This window comes from Hirundo rustica, chromosome 13, assembly GCF_015227805.2.
Source record: "Hirundo rustica isolate bHirRus1 chromosome 13, bHirRus1.pri.v3, whole genome shotgun sequence".
Lineage (NCBI taxonomy): Eukaryota > Metazoa > Chordata > Aves > Passeriformes > Hirundinidae > Hirundo > Hirundo rustica.
Window position 1 is genome coordinate 18,123,575 of NC_053462.1, and position 18,791 is coordinate 18,142,365.

Here is an 18,791-nt window from a genome sequence, read left to right on the forward strand (position 1 = left end):
TTCACATTAAAAGAAGCTATATGAGGTCAGTAAAAACCCATGAGAAACGGAAATTCCAGCCTAAACTCCACCTTACAGCACACAGTGTACCAGGATTTCTACAAATGTTACCAGGACTATGACACAGGCAACTCCATTTGGAAGAAATTCAGATAAGGCCACAAATAAGCATTGATTTGGGTTTTGTTTTATTACCAGTGTATGAAGACAGTAGCCAAAGCATGGAACATGTCACACAAGAAGGGAAAGCTGCTGTTTGCAGCACCTGGGCTGGCTGAAAATGTTCAGGTACATGGATGGCACAGACAAACCTTCATCATCATTAAAACAGCCAAAGGAACTAGGCTGGGTACTGCATTAGAATCCTGCATTTAAATTAACCACAGTAAACTGACCAGTTTACAAATCAGAGAAATTAGAATAAACCTACAAAATCCAAATTGATAAAGCATTTCTCATATCTGCTTATTTTATTCATTCCCAGGAGTTAAAATACCAAACCCCTGAGCTTAAAAACAAAACAGTGTTTTTATCATTTTAAGTTTACACTATCAGAATTTTCAAACAAGTTCAGTGACAGGAACTGTAATAAGGGGATAAACAATCACAAGAAATACTTCATGCACAAAGTCAAAGTCTCATGAAAGTTAAATATTAAGTTGAAGCAGGAAAAAAACCTGATGTGTAATAAAATAGAAAAGTAAATAGTGTATTTGAAATCTGCTGCATTAAAAGATTACATTAGCCTAGAAATGTTACATACTATTACGTAGCAATTACAGGCATCGACCATTTCTTGGTGTAAGGATTTCCTCTGCATTTTACAATGTGAAATTCTTTATGTGAGAAATAAATTAAGTTTATTTATCACAAATAGAAGGTAATTACTAGTGCAAAATATTCAATCTGCTTTATCATCTCTCATTACACTACAAATAGGCATTCGAAAAAATGCAAATCTACTCATTTAATTCTCCTAACTTGAAGTGTGCAAGATTAAGAAAGGATTTATAATCTTGCTCTTTCTAATCACGATGGCTAAAGGGTGCAAAGCTAATTAAAACAGCTTTCAGAGACCTTTGCAGGCACTTAAATCACAAATAAAAATCTAGACTTTTTCAGGAAGTAGGTAAATATACGTTTATCAAAGCAGAGAAGTGCAGCCATTATATTTAATGTTTGATGAGTAAGGCAAAAAGGATGTTACAGGAAATTTAGAACAACAAAAAACCCCCTCCTCTTTCAACTGAAATTACTGTTATAAATTTTGGAAGTTACTTACTTCTCAATGGGGAGGACATGCGGCCCAGAAATGGAATAACGATACAGAAAGGTAAGAAACTTCTTGAAAGCATCAAAGAAAGGCCAGTGAGAGAGCAGACAGATGCATTTATTTGTCTGCACTGTTCTGCACGTGTCTTTTCCCTCGACAGCAGCTGCTAATCCCAGCTGAGATTTTTGTTTCTCTGTGAGGTTCTCTTCGGGATACAGTTCATAAAACTGAATAGCAGCACCATATACCTGCAAACACATCGTGGGTGGCAAGTCAGTAATTCTGCCTCGATCTTCAAAGCAATCTAAGAAACCCCAAACACACTGAAAATCAAGTCTGTGTCACTGTTTGACAAGACATGTGAATGCATCATCTTTTGAAGCAATCCATTCTGGGATATTCTTATGGCTGTGAAAATCCAGACTGTTATTTATTTAAAACACTTAATGTCATATGAGAAAGAGCAATTTACAAAACAATTTGTTTGAGAGAAAAATAATGATTATAAAGAGTACAACTGCAGCCAATTGCTCCTCCAATTGCCTTTAAAGCTATTTTAGGAATCCTCGATACACAACTTAAAGCCATATCCCCCTGACATCCAATTTACGTTTTAGAACAAGTATGTACATGCAAGGTCGTTTCCCTGCTTGCAATAAAAATAGCATTATTTGCATGTATATGCAGGCCAATTCTACAGCTCTCCAGCTTCACAGGCTAACAGGAAAGCAGAAGAGCACAGGTTTATGATCAACTGAATATACTGCAAGTCACTCTTCAAAGCAGGCTTGGAATCAAGCCCAAGAGAACAGATTCAAGCTTATCTACGAAAACATTCATTATCATCATCCTGAACAGATAAACGACTGAATTTTTTCTATTAAATTAATAACATTTTTTTTCAAGGTTTCAAAATACCTTTTCTGCAGAAGCTCCAGTTAGTACAAACGTAGAAAAAACTGGGAGAGGGTATTTACTGTTAGATGGCCAACATTCAATCGTTGCACCCATAGGGAGACAAAAAAGAGGCACAGATTCTGGTAATGGGAATGATTCATAATCTTCTTCAGGATATCTGCATATTAAACCTATAAATAGAACGAGCAAAGAGGCAGTTATAGAAAAGCCAGCAGAAACAGATTTGTAATAGCTCATTCCATAAGATAATCGCCAGAAATTTCATGTATGAGCACACAGTAACTTCAGAAGATGAGGGGAGGTGTAAACAGTCAGGCACAGGGAATAGCTGGAAGGGGCAGATGCTCCCACGACCTAAGGAGAAATCACCTGACTAAAGCATTACACCGAAATCCTACCTTCCATTCTAGAAACTATTCATAACTGATTTATCTTTCCCTGTTTTCAGGCTGTGTGCATCTCACCTGCTATTATATAACAGCTCACATTCATCAGGAGTATGAGCAAAGATTTAAAATCTAGGTTAAAAAAAGGTAATGTGAATAACTGAGAAATAAGACGGATGCTTTCAACTATGCCACCAATTAATTCCGGCCAACAAACGTTCCCTGAAAAATATCTGTGAGATATTAGATAGTTTTTAATACCAATAGAATCAAATTAATTATGCTGATCCATCTCAGCTGAGGATTCAGCTCTTGTGCTGTCAGGCCAATGTGTTTAGACTTATTTTAAACACAGCTGTAAAACATGAAGATGTGAAACAGAGGCTTTCAGCACACAGGTCCTCAGTTACATCAGAGGCTGGAGCAATCCATCCTGTCTGATTGCCAGCCCAGGGGACTCCACACTGACAACAGAGAGCACATGAAAGGATTTAGGATTTCTCTGTTAGACAGCACAATCACTACGCGCTTTTCTAACAGAAAGGGGAATGTTAATAAGCAATAAAAGCTTTTAACCAAAAAGGGCAGTGGATCCCCTCATGCCAAGAATCAAAATTTCGTGCAAGCTACCACCAGATGTGGGGCCTTTAAAATTTTTTATTTGTTTACAAATGTACTGTCCACCTTTTGGTACGTCCTGAACTCCTGTTTACACAGAACAGCCTCTAAAAGGCATGTAAGTGGATTAAAGCTTAAGTGTGAATCATGCTCATGACTTGTATGCCAAACAAAATCAGGGTTTAAAAAAAAAAAACCAACAACAAATGCAAAGCCAACACGTTTCATCAGTCATAGCAAATCTAATTCTGTCTTATAAATAAAACAATAAAATAAAGATGATACATGATTCCAAAAATACTTAAAGAGCTCAGTGCCAATGATGCTCGAGGCAGTGAGGAAGTCTGCAGGATTCTTCAAACTGTTTCTTAAAGAAAGTGATCATGAAAATGCATCAAATAATTTCTGTGGTATTTTCTTCTGCATATACACACACACCCTTCAGAGACAGTTACCAGTAACACAAACAGAGGTGGGAGACACCCAGGTTTGTAGAAACTTATCAAAACACAGCTGAGCTTCCCCACTGAACACAAATTTTAAAACAGCATGGTCACGACACCCCAGTTCTGAGGCCTCTTTTCTGACATGATTTTAAAAGAATTCTTTAGGTCCTTTTTGGATAATGGCAAGACAGTGTCAATTCTTTAGTGCAAAATGTATTACATTACAAATGAACATGGACATCCTGAACTGAAGATAAAAAAAAGCTACACAGTAGTTACATACCAGCTTTATATGATATGGTGTTGGTTTTTGCCACAGACTTTTTATAACATAAATATACTGCTGAGCCCCACTGTAAAATAAAAGAAATTATTGGATTAAGTAATCAAGTATAACAAATGGACATAACAGAACATAATTAATAAGAATGTTGATAATTTTAAGTATTTAAATTCTCCGTTTCTGGAGATGAGAATAAAGAACAGAGAAAGCCACAGAACAGAAAAGAGCAGCACCCATAGAGGGAACACAGAGCTTTTACAGAAGGGAGAAAAGTGTAACAACTTCCATAAGACAGCACTCCCATAACACAGTCAATATGGGGACTAGCAGAACTGAAAAATCCATTGGTTAATGCCTACAGGCATTTATTTAAAAACAAGCACAAATCAATTCCCATGATCTTTTTGACATGATCCCACTTGCAGAGCAGTCAGCATCCTCCTCAGCACACTGACTTCTGAGGACCCTGCAAGAGCCAGCACAAGGGGCTGCAGATTTAACCAGGAAACACTTAAATATTCAGTTCTGCAAATCAAAGTGCTGTGAAACCTGTGTATTTTAGCAAGTCAGGCTTTGGAACTGTAATAAACATTTAAATGCGCTTACACTCAACAGCTTCCAACATCACTCACGTACAACCTTAAATAAGAAGTTTGTGAAACTACTGAGGAGAAAAACATTTATAAAATAGCATTGTAAGTAAAGGGAGGAGCTGGAAAACAAAACAGAAGCTGGTTGCTAGATGTGGAATTCCCACAACAGTAAAAGCAGTGTCAGAAACAGCCACATCTGTAAAACCTCCAGTTACACACACGTACACAACAAGTTCTAAAGGATCAATCCAAAGATGCTGGAGTCAGCACTAAAAAAAACCCCAAACATTTGCTCTAAGGCTTCCAGAAAGACTTTGCTCCCAGGAGGAACAAAGGAATGCAATCCTCCAACCCTTTCAATATTTGATTTATCTCTGGAGACCTCTTATGAAGATTTTTCACCAGGTACTCCAAGCGCTGCCACAAGTACTCCACAAACATCACATCGGTGAGTACCAAGCGTTCAAAGCCCAGCTTTCGAATCTTACCATGCTGTTATTGAGATTCTTGTCCACCTTGCAGAAGGTGTGTGGAGGAGTCTCCCCTTTGCTGGGGACGATGATGCAGATGTCTGTGACAGCCAGGGTGTTCTGGGTCATGTTCTCGGAGGCCCTGCGGTAGGTGATGTACACCCGCTGCGACGAGGCGTTGCCGCTGATGTTGGCAGGCCGCCCATACGGGGTGCTCTGAATGATTTCACAGCCTTGCTTTACTCTTTCCTTCCCATCATATAAAACCCTAGTTAAAAAGGGGATGGAAGAAAAGTCAGAGGCATGTTTTTAAAACACTGAGTTTTAATAACACCTCTTGTCTCACCTCCGAACAAAACATTTTTACTGACAAGTTCAGGTCACGTTATCTCCAACTGTATTCTAACAGAAAAGCTTCGTGATGAAACTATACTAGTTTTCCTCATATATAATTGCTTTTAAGCATTTTGTTTACTGCAAAACAGTGTTATTTTCAGTTCTATTAAAAATTCATTCCTAAGAACGTCATAACTTATCTCTTTCCAATCTGAGCTAAATAGGTGAAGCATCTTATCCCAATCTAAACATATACATTAAAAATTATAAATGGCTTTAAAAACTCCAAAATGGGAAGGATTAAACTTGTCATTAAAATCTACTCAGCATGCATTTCCCCTTCCATACTGCGTTACAGCATGCTCAAGTCAACAAATATCTTCCTGTTTAGAGTTTTGACTTGTATTTAACAAGTATGGCATTTCCGTAGACCTGCCTTATCTGCCCCTTAGTTAAATTAAACTGAAAAATCACCCACTGGAACAGGGCAAGGACTCACCCCAAATCAGTGAGCGGAGGCTTATCCCTCCCTCGGCGATAACAAAGGTACATCTGCGGTCCTACAAGGCTGCCGTTATTGAGGTCAGCAGACAGGCCCGAGGGAGTGACATCTATGCATTTATAGCCCTGAGGAACCTCCTCCCCTAGGGATTTATTAAGGACTGTCACGTCTGTGATGGGTTCTTTTGGTTTGGCCATTTTGTGGCAGGCATCGTTGAAGTGGATCTCCTCCTCCAGCGGCTTTGAGATATCCGTCAGTCCTGCGACAACAAAGTAATCGGCAACACGGGCCCCTTTGTCTTCCATCTTCCATCACAAGGTGTTACAGCTTCTGAGAAAGAAAGAAAGGTCAGAAATGATAAAATTATGGGTATTTTTTAAAAAGAGAAAATCATAGCCTGCAAATAAAGAAAATGCTTTCTGCTCTCGCATGGAACATTGAGAAACAGGCTAAAAATGTTTTTCCAAGTCACCCACATGCGCTGGATTCTTGTTAGAGTAGCTTCAGGAAGTTTACTGTCATCAAGTTCCAGACTTTTTAAACCAGACAAACTATTCAAGACTCCCTTTTGTTGAATTAATTTTGTTTGGGTGCAAAATTTTATTGCAAGAGAAACTGTTACCACACAGGAGTTTCTGACATTCCAAAACTGAACAACCAGAATTTAAAACAGTTTGAATGGTTGGTACAAGACTTCAGTTTTCATGTAACTTTTATTCCCATTGCTTTATCTCCCTTTACTTCTTGCTCTAGGTAGCAAGTATTAAGCCTTATCAAACTTCTTGCCACCATGATTCTTGGATTTGACCAAGATTTTTGTTAAAACATAATAAATTTAGACATTTCTTACTGGTAACTTGGAAAATTATGTCCCAGTTTGGTAATGTGCATTTAATCAAATTGTTCCAAGCTGGCCTCAGACTTCCAGCAGCAGCCCCTGCTCAAGCAGGAAGAATGTCAGGCTGTGCCTGGTCACCCCTACCAACCTCATCCACCAGCACAAGAGAGGCAATGCCCTCCTCTTGCTCTTATTTTGTAGGTTGGTTGTGTTCTGCTGGATTGGCTTAAGAAGCTTCTAAAGCTGCAAGGAAATGAGTAAAGGGTTTTTATTTTATGCTTATTTACATTGTTCTAAAAAATGGAAAAATGGAAACCAAGGAGAAACCCCAAATTATCTAACTTTTATTTTTCTATATGGCTAATAAGCACTAGGGGACTCTTTAGCAAACATGATTACTGGCAAGCAATCATCAATATATAGGAGAGCAACAGCTTGAAAATATCTTCAGCTTGTGTTTGAAGAGAGAACGCAGTTACAGAACTGAGCTTAGCTTAACCTACATTCAGTTATTCCAAAAACATCTGGAATATGTTACTCAGCATATGTATGAAAGTAATAACTACAAATTCAAACTCCTCCCTGAGTGATATATTCAAAGACACATAAACTCAACCTCTGCATATGCTGCCTATTATCTCTGCCCATCAGGCTCCAGCAAACCCAGGCAGGCTGGGAACAAATGCATGCAGAGAAGGAGATGTTTGACAAAGTATCCTCAAACTCTGGCATAAGACCAAACACTGACATCTTGCAGCTAATATGACTGAAGTTGTAGGTATTTTGTTACATTAACAATTTTCTGTGACACTACATTATAGCTATTGTAACATTGAGGGTTTTTTCCTTGTCTCACCAGCATAATTTCCCAGACCTACGCTGATTTCTGGAGTGATTCATGAGGCCTTTTAGAATGAAATGAAACTAACACTTTAGTAATCAAAAATTATACAAATGACGGCTGTTAAAATTGCAAGCAAGAGTTATAACTCCAGTGTATTAACAGCACTACTCCAGTTTAATCAGCCAAGACAGCATTACAAATAAACATGATGTGTGCATATATATATTATACTGAAGAATCATACCTTTACATTATTTAAACCTTACCATTATTCCATATAAATTTCATACCAAAAGTCTTAAATTCAAACATTCATTTATTCCCAAAAGCACTTTCAAGAAAAACTGGGACAAGCTTTCCTCATTTAGAGGCAGTTAAAATTAGAATCCCCTACATACAAACACCTGCTAGCACATAAATTTGCCTCCTAAGGTTATAGCACATAATACACAAGTCAGCAAGACCTTCATAATTTAATGCAGATTTTACAGGAGAGAGGAAAAAAAAAAAAAGGCCTGGCTGATGATGTATTATCCCTTCATGTTTACTCCATCCCTGCCTATGGCAGGAGTGGCATGAAAATCTTTAAGGTCCCTTCCAACCCAAACCGTTCAAGGATTCTACAAGGGGTTTATAATTTTTGTCCTTTGATACAAAGGCTTACAGCTAAAAATGGGATAAAAAAGATAAACTGCAGTGGCATTTTAGTCTAAGACTGACTAAGACTTTACTAGAGCTACTGTGATACTCAGATTTTCAACATCAGGTTACTGGCAGGGCAGATCTACGCAAACTTTATGTTAACAGACCCCAGAAAGAAGGTATAAATTGTGAGCTAGCTCAGTGACACATAATCATTCTGTGAAAAGCATTTCAAATAAAATGAGGAAGAATTTCTGTAGAAACTCCTACCATGAAGCCATTCCACACTGACTTTACTCGTATCTTACTCAGTGAGTAGTGGTTGTCCCTTGAGGGCGTGAAGTTCAGGTTTTTGTGAACCTCTGCAGGGGTTTCAACACAGCCTGGCCATGGGGTCTCCATTCACCCCCTTGGATTGTGTTGTGGGGGAGGTCAGGAAAGCTGCCCATGCTCCATCCAGGGAGCAGCAGATTTTTCCCTACAACTTCCACACTGTAATCTTTTTACCCTCACTCATCTCCCTACAACATCTCACCATACTGCTAGTCATCCTCGAAGGCAAAAACACCCCCAAACCAAACAAACGTGAAAAACACAGCGGAAAAAGTCATACTGCACAGGAGGGTTGCTTGAGGCAGCTGGTTCCAGATGAAATTCAACATTAAGAGTGCCAGAAGAGAAGCTTCCACTGCTTCTCTACACTTCAGTGACCTGGGGACAAAAGGCTGCATTTTGAAGGCAATGCCATGGGATCATAACCTCTTACAAAAGTGCCCGGAAATAACTGCAATATATGGTCTTTGAGCCACCTCATGATAGTGATTATTAATGGCTGTCATATAATTAACACAACTATAAACTAAACGCCATAAAGATCAGAAAGAATCAAAGGATCCTTGCAAATAACAAAGTCACATGTAAAAAAAATATTAACCACACATGCTAAATCGTGACTACATAGATAAGAGAGCTTTTTGTAATATCTAGAAATATGGGAACAGGGGAAACAACCAGATCATCTCTCAGATCCACAAACTATTAGCTTGATTACTTTGCTGAAAGACAAATGGTAAACACAGTTTCACTGTTTATTCAATGTAGTTTTCTAACATCCTATTTTTTCATAAACATTTAGGAAATACTAATTAAGGATTTTTGCTGCTTGTCACCACTGTTGTAATTCATTCAGTGTCCAAGCTTTTTGAACAGATCACATTTCTCTTTCAAATACTATAAGAGGAAAGCACACATCAGCTTTTCCCCATCATGTGACCAGAACTGATGTGGATGAGCCATATATTCCATCTGTGCAGCAGGAACAGGCACGATGCTTCACAAAGTACACTTTACTACAGATGCGCTACAACACTTGCAAGGAAAAAAATACTGATCTGATCCCTACAACCTGCTCCTGCCCAGAGAATTTTGCAGAGATAACTTGGCTGCAGACCAGAAGAGTTGCTCCAGCCGTGCCAGTTTCTTTCCAGGAGCCAGCTTTTCCAGACTGCAGTAAGGACCATCTGACCCCAATCAAAGAGTTTCTGCCAGTCCACTTCTGGCAGACAAATGCAACAACTGCCTTGTAATCTTCTAATCTGCCTTGTTGTCATTCTCATTCCTTCCTGCATTTTTCTTTGAAAATATTAAATTGCTTATTAATTTGAGTTCCTTATTAGATCCATTTGCTGTCTAAACCAGGTGATATTTCACTTTGTCAGCCTGACTCCAAAAATGTTCCATGTGTAAAAAAAGCAATGAATGTCTCCTAGAGCAGGCTGGAAAACAGTGCAGGACAACCTTTTTTAAAAGAGTTCAAAGCTGGTGATTTATTATTTTTTTTAAATATTCATCATACAATAACATTCCAAGAACTTACTTCCTTTGAAGGAACATGAAGAGCAGATGAACAAAGACAAATCAGAGGCTAATTATTAAAACTTGCCAGCAAAGTTCTAACAGCCCCCAGCATCTCACATGTGTACTACTACATTAGCCTGCTGAAGTAACCAACCCACAGAGATGTGTCAGCTGGGCATGCAAGAGCAAAGTGAAGTTAACTGGATCAGTCAGTCCTGCCCGGGCTACTCAGAACCACTTCTCAGACTTAACACCACGCAAATCACATGGGAGTTCAACAGTCTCAAGACATGGGAGTAACTACAGGAAAATACTTCACCCCATCTCTGTACTGCCAAAATCGCCTGCCAAAGTTGCCAGACAAGCCTTTTTCCCCTCAATATTTTCTTCACAGCAAGCAACCAATGCCAAGTACAAAGCAGAAGCCCTCTAATTTCACAGGAATTCCCAAGGCAGAACACCAGCCTTTTGCCCACTCTCCCAATGTGTTCCCTACCTTTTCATCAGGGCATTGCTTCTATACTTTTCCTCTCTTGCTGTCAGCCAGGCTTTAACATAGACTTCTTGTTAAAGTCTCATTCCCTATAGAAACAGTAAAAATAAGAATCAAACAATGAACACATTTGTCGAAACTTACTTTCTGCACACTTCACTGCACCAGTCACATGAAGTGAACACTGTGGCTTGCTGTAGGACTCCTTGCTAAGATAAGGTTACATATCATTTCACTAAAAAAGTAAATGAAACCAGACTTTAAAGCTAAGAAAGAAAATATCAAGTTTTATGCTGCATTGATATTTCAAGAATGCAAACACTTAATGCTTTAAACCAAAATAAATTCAAGAAGAGATGAGCCAGCCACTTCAAATTACTTCACCTCTTCCATTATTTTCTGACGATCAATACCTCCTGTGTCCATTCCTAGTATTAGCCAGCTATCAGAGTGCTCTCTCAGCTCAAAAGCCTTTCAAAATCTACTTCAAACCATTTTTCTTTGCAAGAGTCGGATATTTAAGCACACCCTTCTTACTCAACAATCCGCATCTTTCATCCAGCCACCTTACTCCAATTCCTCTTGCTGAGGGTGACAGTTTTCTTACCCTTTACTGCCACAATTTATAATTTTTCTTCAGACCTGGTGAACACCAGCATGGCCACTTTTAAACATTGGTATCACCACAGACAGTTTCAGCTTGTGTTTTACACTGAGGAACTTGCAAGCCCAGAAGTCTGTGCTACGCTGAAGCATTTTGAAGCAGCAGTTTTGCATCACAGGACTGAGAATTGCACCTCACTGGAGACACTGAGACTCTGGGCTCCCACAACACCTCATCAGCACCAGCAAGGCTGTAGTCAAAAGTGAACTTTGTTTAAAGGAAGCTATTCCCCAAGACTTGTAGTCAGAAGATTACTGTGAGAAGACTGCAGCAAACAAAGTGTAACATAAGAGAGGCTGGGAAGAAACACATCTCAGGAGGGCTGATGCAAACCAGGAAAGATTTGCTTCCATTCCTGAAGCGGAAAAATCTCGATTTCTTTCTAGTAGAAGAACCTAGATGGATTAAATTATCAGACTTGTATTTTTGGGATCACAAAGTTCAAGGTTCTGTTCATAACCCAAATGTACAAGGCCATTTCTTTGAGATCTCACAGCAATCAGCACTGTTAGTTCGTTACTGACAGCCCAGAGAGTGAATCCAGCCCCAGTGATCTCTCAAACCCACACAGCACCACGGACCTGCAACACTTACACCCAGACACCTGCCAGCATCTGACTCTGAACATTTTCACACAAGACTACAAAGAGAGGATGCAGCAGTAGCACAACATAATTTTCTCCAAATACAAGATCGTTAATGTCAAGCTTACATGAGTGCCAGGAATTCTAAATCTTGGGATCACCTGCAGACCTCAAGCACAGCTGAAAAAGGTCCAAGAATCAGGCAGCATTAACACATGATTAATTTCCCCACGGACACTTCAAAAAGCTCCTTGGAAAACCAGTGAGGAGACTTAAATGAAAACAAAACACAGAGATTTAGGCATCACAAGGAGCAAAGCCAGAACTGCTGCCAGTGTACTTGCAGCTCTATTTTGTAATACTTGCAGAACTTATTTACAATTCGTTTCTTGTCCTCTACGTATCAAGTAAAGGATCTACTTTTTCAAGAAACAAGAATGCAAAGGACTTACATCATTACCCAAATACAAACTGAATTTCTCACAGCATTTTCATTTTTAGTAGGACATCACTGGTACTTCTTCTTCCCATTTCCTACTACAGTTACACAAACAACAGCAACAGAGAAAACTGGGCTAAAGTGATAAATGGCATTTCTTTTCAGACCCTACTGCACACATCTGCGCTCAGTGATGTTAGACAACACAATAACTCACAGGAAGCCATCAGCCTGCACTAAGCTCCCTTTGACACTGCATCAATTTTTATTAAAAAAGAAGAAAATCAACAATAACCCAAGAGAAAACCTAAGACTTTTTTGCCCTGCGTCACTGGACTGGAAATGCTACCAAGTGTTTTGCAGGCCCGTTCACAAGTCATGGTTTACATCTCTGATCCAAACAGCTGAGGAGATAATCAAGAGAGCTCAGGAAACTTGGCAACAAAGGATCTCTAAGAGGTGCCGGGAAATGGAAAAGTGCTGGATAAAAGCACAGGGACAAAACAAAAGACCATGAATTTGGGAGAAGAAAATAGGAATGTAGCAAAGAACTAAGGGACAAGCAGACTTGTTTAGCAATGCTAAAAAAGAGAGATTGGGCCTAAATTCAGAGGCTAATCTAGATTCAGCAGGATGAGTACAGCAAATCGAGCAGGAACTGGTCATCTACAGCATCAAAGCTTAGAGGAGGAAGCAGAATAAGTGGCAGAGAGAAGGCAGGAAGGAATAGACTTCACCCTGAGGGCGAGATCAGGCATATCCCACATCTTCTACACATCTCTCCCTCACTCACCAAGTGAGTTTCTATTTGTTTGTTTTTCAGTGTTGCTTGTGGTCTCAATGAAATCAAAGCATTTACTAAGAGGGTCTAACAAGGCACAGGCTGCTTAGGTGATCATTCCAGTTGTGCCAAAGCAAAACCCCTTGAAATTCAAGCTTGCATACAAAAACTCAGGGAAGGGATGTTCAAATATCCCACAAGATTCATGACAGAGACAAATCCCAGTAAGGCCAGATTGAAAACTCCCACTTTTCTTTCTGGATTACAGTATTTATGGCCAAAAGGAGCCACCAAAGAATGGAAAGGATTTCTGAAATACAACTGTGCTTGTAGGGAGGGATGCAGAAAACAAATTGTGGCAAATCAGGGGGAGGAAAGCCAAAATAAGCACTATAAAATGTAAATATTACTTCATCCAAAGCACAGTTCAGGAGAGCAGCTTGTCCATGTTTCTGTACAACTATTTACTATACAGCAACTTTTTAAAAGGAGAAGTCCCCCAAACAGAATGTTCTATTTTTCTTAGCACAGTAGATAAAGGCAAATGAAAATAGAAAATCTGCCAATATTGAGCTTCAAGCCCAAAATCTCTAACTGAAAATGTTAAAGTGCATCAACCAAGAGTGACAGAAGTGACCTGCCTTCACCCTGCCACATTTGGACACACATGCCAGCCTCAGCTTTGTTTTGAAACCGTTCGCTACCCAAATTAAATTCTGAATTCATGGTGCAATAGAAGATAGGCGGGGATTGTTTCTGACACTTTTTGCTACATTTAAAAACACACTTTGAGACTTAGAACATTTTATATGTTTTGTTTTTTTTTTTTTTTCCTTTGGCCAGCAAAAACGTTCCATAACATGAGAAAACAAGACCCAACCACACTGTAAATTATAGACGGGGACAGCCACGCACAGAGTGCATCTGCAGGGCTGTAACTGCTGCCTGCAGATCATTTACACCCCACTGGAAAGGTTTGATGGAGGGAAATCACTCACTAATACCTCCCTCATCCAGCAAATCTCTACATCCACTTACCAAAATGTTCAGCATCTATTCCACAGAAAAATAAGTGTGCAAGTACCACTACCAGCTCAGCTACAAATAAATACATCAGCTACCACGTACTGCTGGGACAGTTTCCCAGCCAGCAAAGCCATAAGAAACAACATTAGGGTCTCCTCCCAAAAATCACCATAAATTACCTGAAGAGCAATGATATGCCAAGGTTACTACTCTTGAACCTGATGAGTTAGGAATTTTGAGAATAATTCCACAGGCCCCCAGGTTTTGTCTGAAGCTCAAGTCAAAACCAAAACTCAAGAGTCCAGCCCACAAAACCCTTCTCCGTGTTTGCATAAAGCTTGCACACAAGGTGGAGGCTTTCTCTTGGGATTTTTTTTATTTACATACATGTACTTATAACTCATACATCGCACTTACTGCCTGTTCACTTTCATTTCAGACAGCCAAACTGAAATAACTTTATTAATTAGCATTAATGATTTTCCTGACCCAGATTTTAAAGTCAAGATTTACAGTAAATATTAAACAGGGAGGACATAACTGGCTAACTTAGTTCTAAACATGCTCCTTATTCTTCTCACCCCATTTTTAGACCACAGTTCCTCCTCCTTTCACTCCCCTTCCATTATCACTTAGTTCACTCTATTTCAGCCTCTACAGTAACCATTATCTAATATATCCATTAGACACATATACATAGTTCATATATATATTAGATACTGCAATATATCTTATATCCTATATATTGAAAAGGTAAAAATACACCATTTAAAACAGTCAGGCCAGCCAACACTTTCTGAAGTCTTTCATTTCCACTTCTCAATTTCCTCCGGGTACTGTTTCTGAGCTCTTTAGGGAACTACCAGCGACTAGTTCTGCATCACAGACTGCTACTGAAATGAGTGTTATAGATCAAACCTCTGGGCACCACTGCCCTGCACGGTTTAATTTTGACTCTGGAGTCTATGGGAACGCTTAATAAGCATCAGCAGCCTATTTTCAGAGCATCCACAGACCAAACTTTCAGACCAGGCATAGACTAAACCTGAAGTGAAGGACAGCAGAAAACACCCAAGGATTATTATGCCATATAGCAAAGAACTTCATTCACCTCAAGTAATTAATTGGTCAGTACCAATGTTAGAAACAGCTGATTTTTAACAACAGTTGAACAGTGGTGATGCATTCACAGTTTACACAAATTCATCCTGTACCTGTTGGCAATCCCTCAAATAAAATGAGGCACAGCTGGCTTTAGCTTCCACGGGACTTGCCGCTCTAAGTATGGCAAAAAGTTATATCATGATTTGTGTCTGCAAATATTATTTACATACAGATATTATTTACATACAGAATTGATAAGTAAGTGAAGAGACCAAGGGAATTTTCTGTGCTCTTGTCACCATCCAGTGAAGCTACAGCAGAAGGACAAGGGACAGGTAATCTCTGCCCACCACACCTGCATGAGGGCAAGCTCAACCTAAACTTTCTTTAAAGGTCCTACATTTTACAGGTTGGTTTTGGAGGGGGATTGCAAAGTGGGGAGCGAATAGCATGATTTGGATTTGGGGCTTTTTCTGTTTGCGTTTTTTTTAATGAGTCACCTTAACAAAAGTTTGAAATTTGAATACAGAGAGAAGTCTGACTAAAATACTGTAACAAGCAAAATAGGCATACTGGAAATACACAAATCACTATAAATTACATCATGCTTTGATAAGGCACTTGTACAGATTTTTTTTTTTTCTCCTTTCATTATTAGTATTATTCAGTATTACAGCTCTTTCCAGGAAACTTCAGAAAAAGTACCTTGGTTTTACAGCAACACGTGTATCAAAACCTTTACCGCTGGAACCCCGTGACACAGCAACATAGTTGGAAGTCACCAATACCCCACACATACATTTGAACAACATTACAAGGTTTTATTTACTTTTTAATTTTTAATCCAACATAAACAGGGCAACGATTGGCCTCCAAATCTCTGGTCATGCCAACACCGTATTTAAAAACTCAGGTCAAAGTTGAGGAAAGGACAAAAAACGGAAAGAAGGCTTCCTGCAAGTCTTCATTTCAGGAGATAAATTTAAGATTGAGAAAGCTTTTGTCTAAGTACCTATTGTACTATTCCCATTCCAACCTGCCTCTGCTTGGCCAGGAAGCACAAGTGTTTCTGCAGCCACTGTTATAAAAAGCATTTCAGCCTACTATGACTTGCAAAACTAACAGCAACTCAGCTGCTAGGGAACATGATGGAAATAAAAAAGGATGTTGAATGTCTAAGTGACGCTGCAAATTTCTCGTTCCCGTATTAAAACCTCAAGGTTACCAAATGCTATTATCATTCAGCCTGGCCTAGGAGCTGTCTTCTTCTCTGAAGAGTCACAAGACAGTTTTCTCCAGCTACCACAGACTACAGCAGGAATTAACCTAGAAATTAGTAAACCCTCAATGCAAAATCCTGCAGATTAAAAACTGACAGACTGGCTTCTGGCAGTGGTGGTGCCCACAACTCTTCTTTAGGAGTCACACAGAACAGCTGTATTAGTTACAACCTCACTCCCTTTAGGGACCAGCTGGCTTTACTTTCTACCTTCCTACTTTCCCTTTCAAGTACATATTTGAAATAGAAGCAGATTATTGACATTGTTTCTAAGGCTTGACCTGCATCAAGCTCCATAGTGTGTGCCAGGCTATGTCAATATTTGTGCTTTTTCTAACTAATAATTAACTCTGGCCATATTAACTAGATAACTGCTAATATTGCCATTAACACATATAGTAATTCCATTAAGAAACATACCGGGGTTATGTCATATAGAACAAGCTGCTCACCAGAAACACAAACCTGCAACCATATGGCTACAAAAAATATGAATACTCAGAGGTATGAAAATCTCAAATACTGGGAAAACATTTTTAAGTAAGTCCCTCTTTAAAGAAAATAGACCAGGGGCTTTTTGTCTTACTGCTTGCAGAAGCAGATCTTATATTTTGTGGTTCTTTCTAATAAATTCACTTTTTAGAAGAGGTCATTGAGTAACGCCTGCTCCAAACGAGCAGAAGCCACTCAAACTTGAGGAAAGTACTCATCCAGCTGGAGCCCAGCATTTCCAGAAGAAAAAACTTGCACATTGCAGAAGCTCTTAAGGCTGTAGAGAAGCTTAATCTTTTTTGTTGTGTCTTTAAGGCTCCATGCAATTTTCCCCTTCCTCAAGCTAACCACAGAAACTCTAATGCTCTATTTTTGATAATTAAATGACTTCAATGCCAAGTCACAATAGCCCCTAAAAACAGCTCCCTTTACCAGAGTTCACTTTAATGCTCCCTTTAAATAAACTTACAGACTCTACAATACTCTAAAAGCCAGATGAAGTTTCTCCAATATTCTAAATATATGACTTTATATAAAAAGATGAGAAAAGCAAGAGACTCTCACAAAGTAAGACTTGCATGCTAGACACACAAACCAGAAACAATCCATTTACTCCCCCTCGACCTTCCTCGGCTAGACTAACTCAATTAGTTTCCCTAAACCACCAGACACTTGCCAGGATAACATATTTGTGTTTAATCATTCAAAAAGTGAAATACTATGCACTGTAATGTAACACTTTTTACGGAAACCTTCAGTTGAGCAACAGTTCCAGAAAAAAATTGTGAAATGAAGTAAAAAGCTGTCCAGAACACCATACTTCCACTCAGTTAATTCAAAAAAAAAAAAAAAAAAAAAAAAAAAAAAAAAAAAAAAAAAAAAAAAGAAGTTTCAGAACTAGGCAGAAAGTCAAGACCTCGTTTTTTAGCAAAGGAGAAGTGGCACATTTATAAACGCAGCCTGTTTGAAATAACTTCGGAATAACAACCATCACTGGGAAGTTATTGAATACCATCATGCCCTGGCCAGCAACTTGTGCTACACGCAGACCTCATGACAGAACGACGATAAAAATGCCAGGGCTAATTTCAACCACCGTGCCCAGCGCGCCGCATTAATCCAGGTATAGGGTAACCCAGGCTGCCGAAGGGAAAGTCGGGACAGAAACACGCACCGTGGGGCTGAGCACCACTGGGCAATTCCGGCTGACGCAGCGGTGCTGCGCGGAAAATCCGCACATGGATTTGGGGGACGCGCACACACACACGCGGATCGGGGCAAGGCGCACACTCGGGGGTCTGCGGAACGCACAGCCGCGGATCCAGCAGCGCGCACACACACAGGGATTTGGGGAACGCGCACACACCGCGGATGCGGGGACACGCACACACCCCGGCCCGCCGGCGTGCAGCCCGTACAACATGGCAGGTCGGCGGCGACGGCTCGGCCGGCCCCGCGGCCCGGGGAGCCCCTCGGGCCCGGCCGGGGCTGGCGGGAGCCTCGAGGCGACGGGCACAAGGAGAAAAAGAGAAAGTTTTCCCCCCTCCCACCGCGGCCCAGCGGAAAGTTACCGCTGCCCCCGCGCCGCCTCAGCCCCCGGCCCGCCAGCGCCGGCCTCCCCGCCCCCGCTGACAGCCCCGCGCCCCTTCCCCGCCGGCCGCGGAACGCGGCAGCGCCCGACCCGCGGCATCGCCTCGGAGACCCCCCGGGCCCGCGCCCCGCGGCGGTGACAGCCCCGCCGCCCTCACCTCAGGCAGGGACCGCGCTCCCCGGGGCGAGGAGCGGGCGGTGAAGGGGTTCGGGGGACAGCGCGCTCGGTGCCCGCGCCCTTATCTCATCCCAGCGGAGCGCGGCTCGCCCCCGCCGCCTCCCGCCGTGTGGGCGGCTCAGGCGGGATCCCCCCTCCCCTCCGCCGCCATCTTG

The 18,791-nt window shown here is 40.6% G+C and overlaps 1 protein-coding gene across 5 annotated transcripts in view; it reads right to left on the bottom strand.

The window, feature by feature from the left end:
- The window catches only part of DENND4A (DENN domain containing 4A), a 48,848-nt gene that overhangs the window by 29,520 nt on the left and 537 nt on the right, over positions 1–18,791 (bottom strand). For 2 of the 5 annotated variants that reach the window (XM_040076831.2, XM_040076828.2), the window contains exons 1-7: positions 18,617–18,774; positions 10,503–10,588; positions 5,823–6,155; positions 5,006–5,255; positions 3,925–3,994; positions 2,192–2,361; positions 1,283–1,521 (exon numbers count right to left, since the gene is read on the bottom strand). In XM_040076831.2, coding sequence (XP_039932765.1) covers positions 1,283–1,521; positions 2,192–2,361; positions 3,925–3,994; positions 5,006–5,255; positions 5,823–6,130 — 1,037 coding nt within the window. In that variant the 5' untranslated portion in view covers positions 6,131–6,155; positions 10,503–10,588; positions 18,617–18,774. Of the gene's footprint in view, positions 1–1,282; positions 1,522–2,191; positions 2,362–3,924; positions 3,995–5,005; positions 5,256–5,822; positions 6,156–10,502; positions 10,589–18,616; positions 18,776–18,791 lie in introns of those variants that run through there. The other 3 variants (XM_040076829.1, XM_040076830.2, XM_040076832.2) reach the window with 3 other exon arrangements.